The sequence below is a fragment of the Crinia signifera genome, chromosome 8 (genome assembly GCF_055691185.1).
Source record: "Crinia signifera chromosome 8, ASM5569118v1, whole genome shotgun sequence".
In the NCBI taxonomy this organism is placed as follows: Eukaryota; Metazoa; Chordata; class Amphibia; order Anura; family Myobatrachidae; genus Crinia; species Crinia signifera.
The window spans coordinates 42,963,050-42,976,884 of NC_139224.1; the positions used below are offsets into that span (position 1 = coordinate 42,963,050).

Here is a 13,835-nt window from a genome sequence, read left to right on the forward strand (position 1 = left end):
CAGGACCTTCTTAACATTGAATCCTATGCAAAATCGCATCGAATCGCATCTGATTGTATGCCTTTAGGTAAGGCATACAATCACAAAATCGGACGCCCAGATACTACATAAGTACCCATTTTTAATCTGAGCACATATATTTATTTTCTGTAGGTCACATAAGAGGATTATTCTGTTCTTCAAAACCACAAGAGATGATAGAGAAGTCGAATGTGATTTATTTTAGCTTTCAGAGTAACTCGAGGCCATTATGCAATATATATATATATAACTTCAGAAAAATATCAAGTCTCTTTGCACGGCCACATTGCCACCCTCAAACTTTGGCATAAACGGACAACGCTGTCATTCCCAGCACATTTATACACACGTCCTGAAGCTCTGTAAACCACAAACCATTCACCATATTTAAACTATAAATACAACACAAAAAATAACATGTAAAATAAAGGGCAGTATTATTGTGTGTTGCTGTAAATAGCACAGCCTTGTGTCCCTATCACTGTCTGCTCACCTGTAATTTTGTATTTTCTTCCTTTTTACAAAGAAGCAAGCCACACGGAACTCATACGGGAGTATTTGGTGAGCTAGCCGACCTGATTTTGCCTTCATTTACCACCATGTGCCACATTGATCAGGGGTCACACACAGTGTTCCCTCTAAGCTGTGCGCGCGCACACAACCTGACGAGCGTGCGCACAGACATTACAACAGAGCGCACAAAGCAGCAGTGGTCCCTTTTTGCAGTTGTGGACTCAATTTATGTGTTTTACCCATTAACTACATTGTGTGCTATGTTTTGAATGTTTAAATGTTTTGAATGTTTAATATAATTTTAAAGTAAAGTTAACACAAATGCTGAACGTCGTTTTCCAGGTAAGTGACGCACAAAAAATTTAATTTCCTTCCAAAGTTGCACAGCCAACAACTTTTGCCGCACACAGCCTTCGTAAAATTAGAGCGAACATTGGTCACACACCAGTTATACCTCTCAGCATTGGTTCTGACAGTTTGTATTCCTCATGGCACCTTAAGAGACTTCAATGTCTGTAGAAAAGTGCAGACAATGCCATCCTGCTAGGTTTGGCCTCAGCTTCTTCATTACATTGCACGTTGCCCAATTTCTCTTGATAATCAGCTCTTTCAACCTTCATTAAGATATTAATTAACTCATGATGATCAGGGCTGCCAGGAGCCATATTTGGGTTCTAGATATCAAGTATACCGCGCAGTAACAACTTACAATGAGCTGGTAAGCACTATGAGGTATGGGCCCCGATTCTGGTTGGTTCGCTAAGCAACGGTAGCTCACTGCTCAGCGAGCCTTGTAAGGCCACCTGCCGGGAGAGCGAATGCCACCACCCCCGGCCAGTGAATATAGGCGCCGCACTACAAATGGATGATTTGCATATACATCCATTTCCGGCTACCATGCGGGCCTGAAATCATTTGAAATTATTTCTACAGTGCTCGCAAATCTAAGTCAGTCTTTGCGGTGTCCTGCTCTGAGATCTGGGCGGGAGTCCTCGGTCTTCCACCCCACAGAAGGCAGGTGTCCGCATGGGGACACCCAGTGTTTTGGTGGGAACACCCAGGAAAGGCAGGGCATTCGCATGCGCCAACACCCAACACATCACCCCCCCCTCACCCCCGTGCGGGCACCACGAAGTCTACGCAAGTCCCACATAGCAGGCCTGCACATGCTAAAACATTGGTCGGGGACCGAGTCAATCAAAGTGAGGGCCATGGGGTAACACTTTGAGGTACAGGGTTATTAAGCACTATGACATATGGGGTAGTCAGCATTTTGTAGTACAATGTGTAATGCAATGTGTTTGTTCAAGCACAATGAGGTATGGGCCACCTGCAGATATTTTAGAATGTGTCAGTCAGTAATGAGTGCACCTGTTGAGTGACCTGGAAAAGATGAACTGTGTGGGGTCCTGAGGACCGAGTTTGCAAACCACTGGCCTAGCCAATACTGTATGTAGGTAGAAACATTTCTTCTTACCTTCACTATTAAATTTATGGCAGGCACATGGCTGACTGGAAAACCTTATAGCCCTACAGAGTATACTAGCAGCGCTGAGCAGATGCAGGGAGCTGTATATTCCTCTCACTACATGAGCACTTTACCTGCACACTTCTCCAGTCCACCTGCTATCTGCCATTGCATTATAGTACATTCAGTGCAATCTGTGCATAAGACTGTGCCAGCGCTATACACAATCACACGGTAGAAGGTTATACATCACCCAGAAGATATCAAAGCCTCAATAACTTTCCCTAAAGTCACAAGAATATTTTGGTTCTCTATGAATTATCTGAGCCCACATACACTATAAGTACAAATGACAGCTAATGTTCCCAGCAAGGTACTACAGCCATGAACCTTCTTCATGTTATTAACTCCAATCAGCAACCGAGCTGATATAGAACATCCTCTGATTGGACTTCGGGGTATTAGGCAGATTTTCTGGGAATATCCCGGCTAGTGTAGTTTCTGGATCATTAAACGCTTCTCAGTGCGGTATTACCCAGCTCCTCCTACTACAAACTATCATTACTGATCAACAAGTCATTTGTAGGTCTCTACTAATCTGGTTCTTACGGATGTGGAGTCAACCTGCCATGACAGGACTTTCCTGACTAGTTTCCAGGAGAGATGTGCAGGTCCGGATGTACCCAAATCTGAAAACGGGATCTAATTGGCTATTGGCTGTCACATGTTTTGGCTCTGAAACATGTGACAGCCGGATAGCCAATAAGATCCTTGAGATCCGGACCTTCACATCTCTAGCCCGGCAATCTCCGCAGCTGCCATCTTGTTTAGACTTACAGATTCAACTTGTAACATTAATGTACACTTACACTTTTTCTTATTTAAAATACAGGATCCAGGCTTTTGGTAAGACACCGTGTTAATCTATAGAAAAAAATAGTAGCAGGGTTTTTTTTTTCTTTTTACAGTAAACATATATATTTTTTGTATATGTTACACATATTGACAGTAGTTTGAAGAACTCCTCTTGCCAGGATGTTGTTGGAAATGTCTGAGTAGAGCTCCGCTACCCTCGATACGCAACAGATCGCAATATAGGGCTGTGTGAAGGCCCATGTCGCAGTCAATGCTGGTTGCTACAGTACTGTTGCCGGTGGGTAATAAAAGACATGATGACACCCTCCCCAAGAATGTTTCAAAAGTGCTTATTCAACTGCTCCAGGTAAGGAATGGAAATACTGTACAGGTAACACACAGTTCAATTCCAGGTATGGTCACACATCGCTCTCAACCTGCTTGTTGTGTGTGCTACAGTCCGTCTGTTCCATCTGGTCACAGTCCATGCTGACCTCGCTTGTGTCCATACTGCAGTCTGAGATACTGTCCGACTGATCCATCTGTTCCGACCTTGTGACCTGCTGAGGATGGCTGCTTCCCTCTGTAGATATCAACAAATGTCCTTCTGCAGGCAGCAGATCCTCTCCTCCAGAACACAGCACAGAGCCTTTGGCCTGCCGGATACAATTCAGCCACTGCTGTTTGTTGAAAGTGTCATTTGCTTGAAAGGAGTGAGATTGTGTGTGGGGGCTGTTCTTGTATCCTACTCTGAAAAAGTTTTTAACTGCAAAAGAAAAGATAAGGGAAAGGCTGTTAATATTCGATGTTACTCATACAGACATGTCGGGCCGGATGTAATAAGGTGCGAACCCGGCAGACAAGCGGGATTCCGGTCGAACTCAGAGGCTTTCTAAAGGGGCAGTTATATCGGGTGTGGTATGGGACTCTGACAGTCGGGATCCTGACAGTCATTATCCCGACGTCGGGATCCCGACTGCATGGCGAGCGCAAAAATGCCCCTTGCAGGCTCGCTGCACTCACCACACTGCGGGCACGGTGGCTCGCTACGTGAGCCACCTATTCTATTCTCCCTGTATGGGGGTCGTTTACCCCCACAAGGGAAAATAGCGGGTGGCTGTCGGGCACCCGGCTGTCTGCGTTTTGACAGTCGGGATACCGACGTAGGGTAAATAACTGTCGGGATCCCGACTGTCGGGAACCCGTCCGGCACCCGTTATAACCAAGGCAAAACCATGGCTTGTAAATGGCTGCCCCATTAAAAAAAAAAGCCTCAGTGTTCCGCCAGCTTCCTGCACGTCCGCCAGACTTGCACAACAATATATCTGGCCCGTCAATTCAATATACTGCAGCCCAAATCAGAAGCTATTTTATTGCGTTTTACGCAAGATAATTCGCTCAATTTAAATCCAATTAAAAGATTGAAACCTATCGACTAGCCAGTGTGTTATAAAACATATAAGCCACAAAGAAATGAATGCTCCCTTATCAAGGGCAAAAGTGTTGATATAATCATTAAGTAAATGTAACCCTTCAAGTTCCACAATCTCTGTGTGAGATGTGCAAAATATCTGCTAAAAATACCAGCATCACTCACATTTGTTATATAAATTCAAAGAAATAATGTTGTGTACAAAAAGATTATATTCCCATAGAAGGTAAACATTACAGGTCATTATGGTGAATAAAACGTTTGCCTGGCAATTTTCACACTTATTCTTTGACAAATTCCCTTGGCACTCAAAGGGTTAAATAACTATTGTGTTTTTTGGAATATGTGCCGCTTGCCTGCTGCTATTATTCTGATTGCATCTCTCAGTGGCAGTATAACTCTAGCACTCTCCCATATTTACCATATAAAACTCTGGGGGATATTTAATAGGATGGGAGATTCAGAAAGTGAGAGATTTGGTATGAAATCTCCAGGTTTTTTTTTAATCTCTCACTTTCTGAATCTCTCATCCTATTAAATTTCACCCTACTTCTTTACAAGGGATTTGGGGCACTCATCATAGTTCCCCAGACCTCAATATTAAAGTTCTTACCCTGATATTCAAATGTTTATTATACAATGTATTTTTGGTCCTGCCAAAAAATGGCATGGAAACTACCCCCGCTATTGCCTAAAATAAACCCATATAACTACCCCTTGTTCTAATTTCACAGTCACATAGAAGTCAGACAGGACACAATAAATTCAGACTCACTTCTCTCATTGTTGGTGAAAGCACCACGCAAAGATCCTGCCACGCGCACCTCCCCATCTTGCAAGTCTTCCACTATGAGATCCTTCACAGGAATTGGCTGGCGGTAAAGCTGATAGTAAAGTTTTTCATTTTGTGTTATGGTTCTTGTAATAACCAGGACTTCTTGAAACAGGAACACGTGAAATTTCTAGGAGAGACAATAAATAATTATATAGAAAAGGCAAAATACTCCTCACCTCGAAGGTGAAGTACCGCCAGTGACCACTAGAGACCACTCAACGGAAAATAAAAGTAAAATGATCTGTTTCAAACTTGCTGCATATGGACGGAGGGGTGAGGATCAGTTGGTCACCAGCAAGTTGGTTGATACCATTAGGTCGACAAGCACTTAGGACGACATGAGTCTAGGTCGAAAGGGTCATTAGGTCGAGATGGGTTAGGTCAACAGTCAAAAGGTCGCCATGGGTTTTAGAAAAAAATATTTTTTTTGCCCGAATGTCGACACAGTCGACATGGACACTAAAACGTAGCACTGCATCCCCTCGCATTGGCTCGCTGCACTCGCCATGCTTCAGGCACACTATTTTATTCTCCCACCATGCCCTAGTGTATGGTAGGGCATGAAATATCATGTCAGCACGTCATCTCAATTTTTTTTTTAAACCGCAATGTTGACCTTTTGACTATCAAACTAACACATGTCGACCTAAATGCATGTCGACCTAATGACTGTCGACCAACTTGATGGTGACCCAATGACCGTATGCCGGATGGAGGGAGCTGTTAAGAAATTGGAGGTAGGAGCAGATGGGGGCTAAGCCGTCAGTTTGATGGGCTTTTAACTAGTAATATAAAGATCTTAATTATCAGAGATATACATCACTCTCATTCTTTATATTAGTCAGACCCACACAGCGCCCGTGGAACCTTACAGAATGGCTGACATAATGGAACCTCATTGACCACAGTGGAGGGAGACTTTTGGCAGCATGAACCAGCTATCAGGAGAAAACTAGTGGCAACACTGAGGTCTTGTGTCAGGCCTCATTATAAAGGAACAAGGCCACTTTCAGTTAATAATAACTGATAATAATAGATTTATTTTCTGTATGAATATACTAATGGCGCCCGGTTATACAAGGCTAAGAATCATCAAACATCTCATATATCTACTACAAACTGGAGACAAGCAATCTAGGGTTTCTAATCGGCAATTCCGCTGCAAGTTATAACAGGACTACACATTATAAGGGCAACCCGTGACACTCACTGGATAACACTCCTTTAATGAAGCCTTAATCACCATTAAGTGTCAAACTGGAACATGCAGGATTAACAAAGCACTTTTATCTCTCAGTGATACATAGAATGCTATACAGTGAACATAGTCAAACTGGCCTCTGTTTTTGAAAGGGTAATGTGAGTGTGTGTGTGTGTGTGTGTGTGTGTGTGTGTGTGTGTGTGTGTGTCAGGAGGGGGAGTGGCTTATATACTCATTAATCTTAATGTAAACAGAGAAAGGGTTTTACTTTGCCAGACATGATCTGTCGCTGTCAGATAAAAGTGTTCAATTTAACATGAGCTACATGACCATTATCTATCAACGTACACAAAATGTAGAAACAAACCATCATTTTTTAAGCTACCCTGGTTCATTGATATTGATATCCTTACAAAGCAATAAGGAGCAAACATGGTTTGAGGTAGCATGTTTAAAAATGGGCCAAGTGGTTCTTATCTGCCGTCAGATTCTATGTTTTAATATGATTATTTGTTTAATGAAATTCTCTAATTCAGCACAGATGGTGTAGTGGTTAGCACTACTAAATCACAGCACGGAGTTTATGACTTCATTTCCTAGTCATGGCCCATCTGTGTAGAGTTTGTACATTCACCCTACGCTTCCAATGGTTTCCCCAGTGTGCTCCAGTTTCCTTCTACAATCTAAAATCATACTGGTAGGTCATGTGACTTCTGACAAAAAAAAATGAACCCTAGTGTGTGTGTCCATGTGACAGCGAACATAGATTGTAAGCTCCACTGGGTATAAATAGTGGTTAATAAATAATAAAACTTACTTGCACAAAAAGATCATTTATTTTGGGCAGAAACCCAATATTTTGCAAGAGCTCTCTCTCTTTCTCAATGGTGATAAGAATTTTGCTGTGTTAAGTGATTAATTGTGGCTTACACAGCAGGTAACGATACACGTGTAGACCCAATTTATTCCTGGCATGGAGGACTCTACAGATAATGTATGTGTACATGAAGCAATCTACACATTTGTGGCTACCTGCAAAGCATACAACTATAGATTGTAAGCTTGCGAGCAGGGCCCTCCTACCTCTATGTCGGTCTGTCACTACCCAGTTTGTTTTATCACTGTTTGCAATTGTAAAGCGCAACGGAACCTGCTGCACTATATAAGCAACTGTAAATAAATAAATAAGTCAGCTACTTCCGACTTGGAAAGCACAATCCTACCCCTTATTTCCGGTGTAAAAAAGTCCCAAGCTTTCTTATACATTACACTGTGTGTATGGTACACACAAGCTATTGTGTTACACAGTGTAACAATGAAATCAAAGTGTCCCAATAAGTAAATCACTTACTGCTCCCCTGTTATTCTTCAGTTCCCCGTGACAGGACAGAGCTCGAGAATGGTCAATCAGCGAATCCCTCTGACACTCATCCAGATAAATCAGTCTTTCCTTGTAATAGTGACATTCAGACTCTCCCGTCTTGATGTTAATTTCTGTTACAATCCCCTGAACGATATTAATCTGACAGGAAATAAAAAAGGAACCACATTAAAATCTACTTTGTCCACATTCCATATTCTGCATATATAAAATTCATACAGAAAGAGTGAAGGATAACGGTGTCGTACAGTGTGACACATCCATTACTACTCCAGAAATAGTACCAACAAAGAGAAGTTGCTGAATTATTTATCGGCCTCATTTATTTCCCATCTACTGAATGTAACTTTGCACACGGTCTGAATTAGCCAACCAGGATAATGACGACGCTGAGCAAGCACAGATGAGCAAATAAAATATTTCAGAAATGTGTGATATTTGTCCTATTACGAAAAAAATAAAATTATCTTACACACACACACACACACACTACATCTGATGGTGACATTTTCCGGCGTAAATACCTCGGGAGTGTTAAATAAACTTTGGTCTAGATAGACTTTAACACTATATTAATCATGTTACATTGTGCAAGGAAACATCTGTTTTGCTTTGTGATGCATTATATATATTCACAGGCAAGACATGTTCTAATGGTTTATATTCACTGTGTGATATAAAAAATATCTTACTTTTATTTTATAAATATATAATCATTTACATAAGGATATATTCTTGTATGTATATTTTTATCTTGATGTTACCGTTAGCACTGCCCTACACAAATGAATGACTACTGATCCTCTACTGAATACGGGTTTGGTGCATCCTTGTTGTACATAGGATATATATTATGTTGCACATCTTTTTAAAGATAATTGAACTATTCTATTGGAGTTTTTGCATTATATTAATATTTTAACTATTGTCTATAAAATGCTGGGCGGTCCCATGGGCGACCCCCAGTCACCACCTCGCCCCCCATCCCCCCGATCCTTGTGACTATGCCAGTTGCTGAAGCCATTCGCAAAAGGGGACCTGCACATACGCAGAGCCCCAAACATCGGAACGGGGCCAGATTCGGCCGATTAAACCAGAATAAGGGCCAATGTCTGATGTGTACTTGGACAGGATTAATAGTCCCGTGCATCACACTCTTAATTTTTTTTTCTTTTTAAACTGGTCTTTTAAGAAAATTGTAGTTACATAAAAACTTAATTGCTTAATAGCAATGCCTTTCCCTATACATAACCCCCACTATAATCTTGGTATCTTGGAGAAGTATGTGGTTTTAATTTGTGTAGTTGCCCCGTGATCACAGAGAAAGGCCTGTTAGCAGATTAGGCAAGGGACATGTACTGTAGTAACAAATGAACCCTATACTTACAGCTTCCTCGAGGTGCTGCTGGTCCGGGTGGTCATTCGGGGTGTGCCTGTGTATTTCCTTCAGTAACAGGTGATATTTCACCAGCCGACTCCTAGGGATGTCCAAGAAATTCCATAAATCTAACTTGCGGCTAAAGGGCGACTCCAAGCAGCGCTGTAGGAAGTCTTGCACGCGGTGGTCCTGTTTCTTGTGGTCCAGAAGGGCTTTAGCTGCCACCTGATTACTGCAGTAACTGTCATAGGAGTTCAAGCAGGGCAGCTGCGGAGAGAGAATGTGTCATTATACACAAATGGCCAGGGTTATTTTTCAATCCTTGTAAAAGATAAGATTATTTTTAAACCACACTGTGCACTTTTTGAAAATTTTATCTTTAACGACTACAAAAAATAATAATGTGTTTCATCTTAATATGCACACAGGACTTACAGAGACAATATAATTACAAAACGCTGTTCTGGTGTCATACACTTCAATAAATGTTCTGTCCTGTAACTGAGGTTTCCAGAATAACAATATAATGTTCTCTCTCTGGTTTCACTCAGCAGCAATCATACAAGACACAGCAGTCAAGTCTTATCTGGCGATATCTTATTATAGTATCTGCTGCAGACTTTGGGAACCAGCCAAGATAGAAGCCAACTAGCAGTAGCACAGCTACCTACCGGCTTTCATCACAGAGGACCCGGTTCAGGATTATACGGTATCGCACAGCCACAGGAAAGAGACTGCGCAATACAGTACAACTAACATGCAGCAGGATTCACCGGTAGGAAATAAACATCCCTCTGCCAGTATCTGCAATCCTGGTTCTGCTTCCGAAAAAGCACCATCGGATCACCAATCCAACCACTGATATCCTCAGCCGGTATGCATATGCCAAAGCTTACTCAGACTGAATGTAGGAACTGGACAGCCGGGTCCAGGAAGTCTGGGCTTGGCATGCCTACAAAATAGGGGTGCTGACCCTGTGCTTGGCATGCCTACAAAATGGGGGAGAAACCCTGCAAACGATCACACAGTACTCGTTCTACATATGCGCAGTTCCCCAAACTTGTGCTCTTTAGATGCAGAAATCGGATGAACCCGCGCACTGCAATGTCTGACCATGTTTCGGCCAGCCTCAGCGTCTTACAGCTGATGTTGGGACAGTATGGCCGATGAGGCGCTGTGCAATGGCCGTGAGGGGAAGTGGAGGTCTACCTGCTTTGGCCTGGCGGGCAAATTAGAATGAAATAGAGAACAATTCGCCCATGAGGTCTTGTTACCTTCCTTATTGTTGAGCCACCATCATAGTGGCCCACATTAATATATGGGTAGTGTTCATTCTAGCACCCGCTATCTTTGAAAACTCATGCAGTTCCTCTTCCCTGCCTGGGGTGTCGCTGTCTGCTGTGTTGTTTCTAGCACAGGTCTGGTTTGCATATCAGTGCTGATGTACAGACCACACTGTGCTAGAAGCACTACAGCAGACAGCGACACCCCAGGCAGGGAAGAGGAACTGCATGGGTTTTCAAAGATAGCGGGTGCTAGAATGAACACTATATGGGTATATAAATACACACACACACACAAATACTCTCTCAAACAAGTTTATAAGACAACACGTAATGTAAAATGACTTCTGTATAAAACCTGATGGTAACAGCTGCAATAAAATGTAATTGTGAGCTTACAGACTCTTTTTAATTGACTTATCATGAATAATCTGATTGAAATGGCTTGTTGCCTTGCATTAAATGCTCATAATTACATCCATAAAGAACATTTGGTCTAATTCATAAACTTCAAGAAACCCTTTCAGATGTGAAGTGGGTCATGAAGATCTAAGGGGAAGTAACTGCCAGTCCTCGAAGAAAAAAGGTTGCTGGTAATTTTCGGGGCTCTTTTGTCTTCCTTCCATCCCTTAGATAATACCCCTGACATGTTCCATCAGTGACAAACTGTAAACACAATGTCATAGCGACTAAATCAAAGAGCAGCCTGACACTCCCCATCCTTTCACAAACGCAGCTAACGGGAGTCCAACAAAGGCAGCCTGACAGCCTATTGAGTCCTAACAAATGGGCTAAAATAACTCCAGCTAAGTCAGACACAGTTTTGTGCACACATTTACTGCGACACGCCGCTGGTTGGTAATCCTCCCTTAGAGGTCGACCTCAAGGTGTTTCTTTAGAGACTTTTTCATGATGCATGGCACCGGCAGGTTCTAGTGTGGTCTGCGCAGATTACAAAGAAAAACAAAACTACTAGTAGTCCGCTCCCTTTACCTAATGCGCCCGTTTCAGTAACTAGAACGGCTCTGGCCATTAGGAAATTATAGATGGATTTAAAAACACCTTTCACATGGCCAGTGTAACTGTCCGCTTGTAAGTGGCATATGGTGGCGCTATATACATAATAATGCAATGGGAATATTTATAGCATCAGAACAACGGAAATAAAAAGAAATAACACACACACACACGCAAACTCACACATTTTGGCCCTTATTCAGATCTAATCGCAGTACAAATTTGTTCTCAAAATGGGCAAAACCATGTTCACTGCAGGTGGGGCAGATGTAACATGTGCAGAGAGAGTTAAAGTTGGGTGGGTTGAAACTGAAATCTAAATTGCAGTGTAAAAATAATGCAGCCAGTATTTACCCTGCACAGAAACAAAATACCCCCCCCCCCCAATCTAACTCTCTCTATACATGTTATATCTGCCCCACCTGCAGTGCACATTGTTTTGCCCATTTTGAGAACCAATTTGTACTGTTATCAGATCTCAATAAGGGCCTTTAACTAATGGATATTCTGCAAAGCTGGCCTGTTCCTACTAAAACTATTTGGCAACTTTACAAAATATTGCCCAAATATGCAAACTTCATTCATACAACACAATGATAGCTCTTCATTATTTACATTATTGGGGTACATTATACATTGTTGCAAGGTACCTGTATTACTGTATATATTTGTGAAAACATCCCAATGTATATAACAAGTCAGAAAATACTGGAACCACCGGCGATTAGCGTTTGCCATTTAAATGCTGATTAGAACTTGACCGTAAAGACTTGCAAATAGCTCCTACTCGTTAGAGTAGAACAAAGGATTAAGCCAAGTAATGTATAGATTTAGATCTGTGAACATCCCAACCTATTATTGCCTATTTCACGCTGTATCCTGAAACCAGTTGTGATAATGGAGCTCAGTCACCCATAAGACTGGACAGGGTGGGTCAATTTCCTGATCAGCTTAAGCGTGTCCTGGGAATGCAATGTGTTTTCACCTTGCTCAGCAGGTTAGGCAGCCCCGTACATGCCAAATAAAGTCCCAGATGACAGACACTTAATACAGAGGAAGTCCCATGCAACTATTGTCTTAACAGCTTCCATGCTAATTAATTACAATATTTATTTATTAACAGTTTCTTATATAGCGCACACATATTCCGCAGCGCTTTACAGAGTATAGTTGAGCATTCACATCAGTCCCTGCCCCAGTGGAGCTTACAATCTATATTCTCTACCACATGTACACGCTCACACAGACATTCTAGGGTTAATTTTTTTTTTTGGAAGCCGATTAACCTACCAGTATATTTATGGTTTGTGGGAGGAAACCAGAGTACCCGGAGTAAACCCACCCAAGTACGGGGGGAATATACAAACTCTGCACAGTTAGGGCCATGGTGGGTATTGAACCCATGACCTCAGCGCTGTGAGGCAGTAATGCTAACCATTACACCGTCCGTATCTAGTCTAAGGGGGCCTACACACGTGGCGATGTTGAAGAGCTATCTGAGCGATGCTAGATCCCTCAGCAAGATTGCTCAGCACACAGCGCTGCACAGTGGAGGGCAAAGAGGGTTTGCCCAGCGCATACCCTGTATATCTACATTCCATTCTTGGAAGACGCCTGCACAATTTATTATTTATGGCACTTCTGTGTCACAGAAAGGGGCAACATCAACCTTCTGGCACTTATACATATGAATACATAAAAACTATAAAAACAAGGCAGACCCCACTACAAAGGTTGTATATTGCTGTTGCACAATGGGGGTTATTCTGGTTCACTCCTTCTGGCAAATTCCTTATTTAATGGACAAAACCATGTGCACTGCAGGTGGGGCAGATATAAAATGTGCAAAGAGATTTAGATTTGTTTCTGTGCAAAACACTGACTGCTTTATTTTTACACTGCAAGTAAAACCCCACCCAAATCTTACTCTGCACATGTTACATCTACCACCTGCAATGCACATGGTTTTTCCATTTCAGAAGGAATTTGCCAGCAGGAGTGAACCAGAATAACCCCCAATGTGCGTTGTGTTACAGGACACCAAAGAAAGACGTAGAGCAAGTGATACTCGGAGAAGGACTGTTCCTATATGTACAGACTATATTCATGTATACAGTACAGGCTATGTGAGATCTTCCTATGTAAATACTAATACATAGTGGAAGAAGGGACCTTTATTGGGATGTCATGAATAGCTCTTTCATAATTCCGAACAGTTTGCGCTATCCATTAGTTACATAATTGTTGTGATTTGTACTACTAATTTAACATAATATAAACAAAGATTAACTATTGGCTGTTAAGGATTGTAATGAGATACCGGTAAATATATCTTTACTATACAGTATATTTTGTTTGGTTCCTTTTAGTATTAACACTCATTAATGACCCGCAGGAGCGCGCATCTTTCATTGCATACACATTGGGCGATATTTGAAACAATATTGTTCA

At 42.0% G+C, this 13,835-nt stretch overlaps 1 protein-coding gene across 3 annotated transcripts in view; it reads right to left on the reverse strand.

Annotated features, from left to right (window-relative positions):
* Nucleotides 1–200: 200 nt before the first annotated feature.
* Nucleotides 201–13,835, reverse strand: part of ARHGEF3 (Rho guanine nucleotide exchange factor 3) — a 259,309-nt gene continuing 245,674 nt past the window's right edge. For all 3 annotated transcript variants that reach the window (XM_083156238.1, XM_083156239.1, XM_083156240.1), the window contains 4 exons: nt 9,094–9,351; nt 7,677–7,847; nt 5,065–5,251; nt 201–3,623 (listed from right to left, as the gene is read on the reverse strand). In XM_083156238.1, coding sequence (XP_083012364.1) covers nt 3,277–3,623; nt 5,065–5,251; nt 7,677–7,847; nt 9,094–9,351 — 963 coding nt within the window. In that variant the 3' untranslated portion in view covers nt 201–3,276. The remainder of the gene's footprint in view (nt 3,624–5,064; nt 5,252–7,676; nt 7,848–9,093; nt 9,352–13,835) is intronic.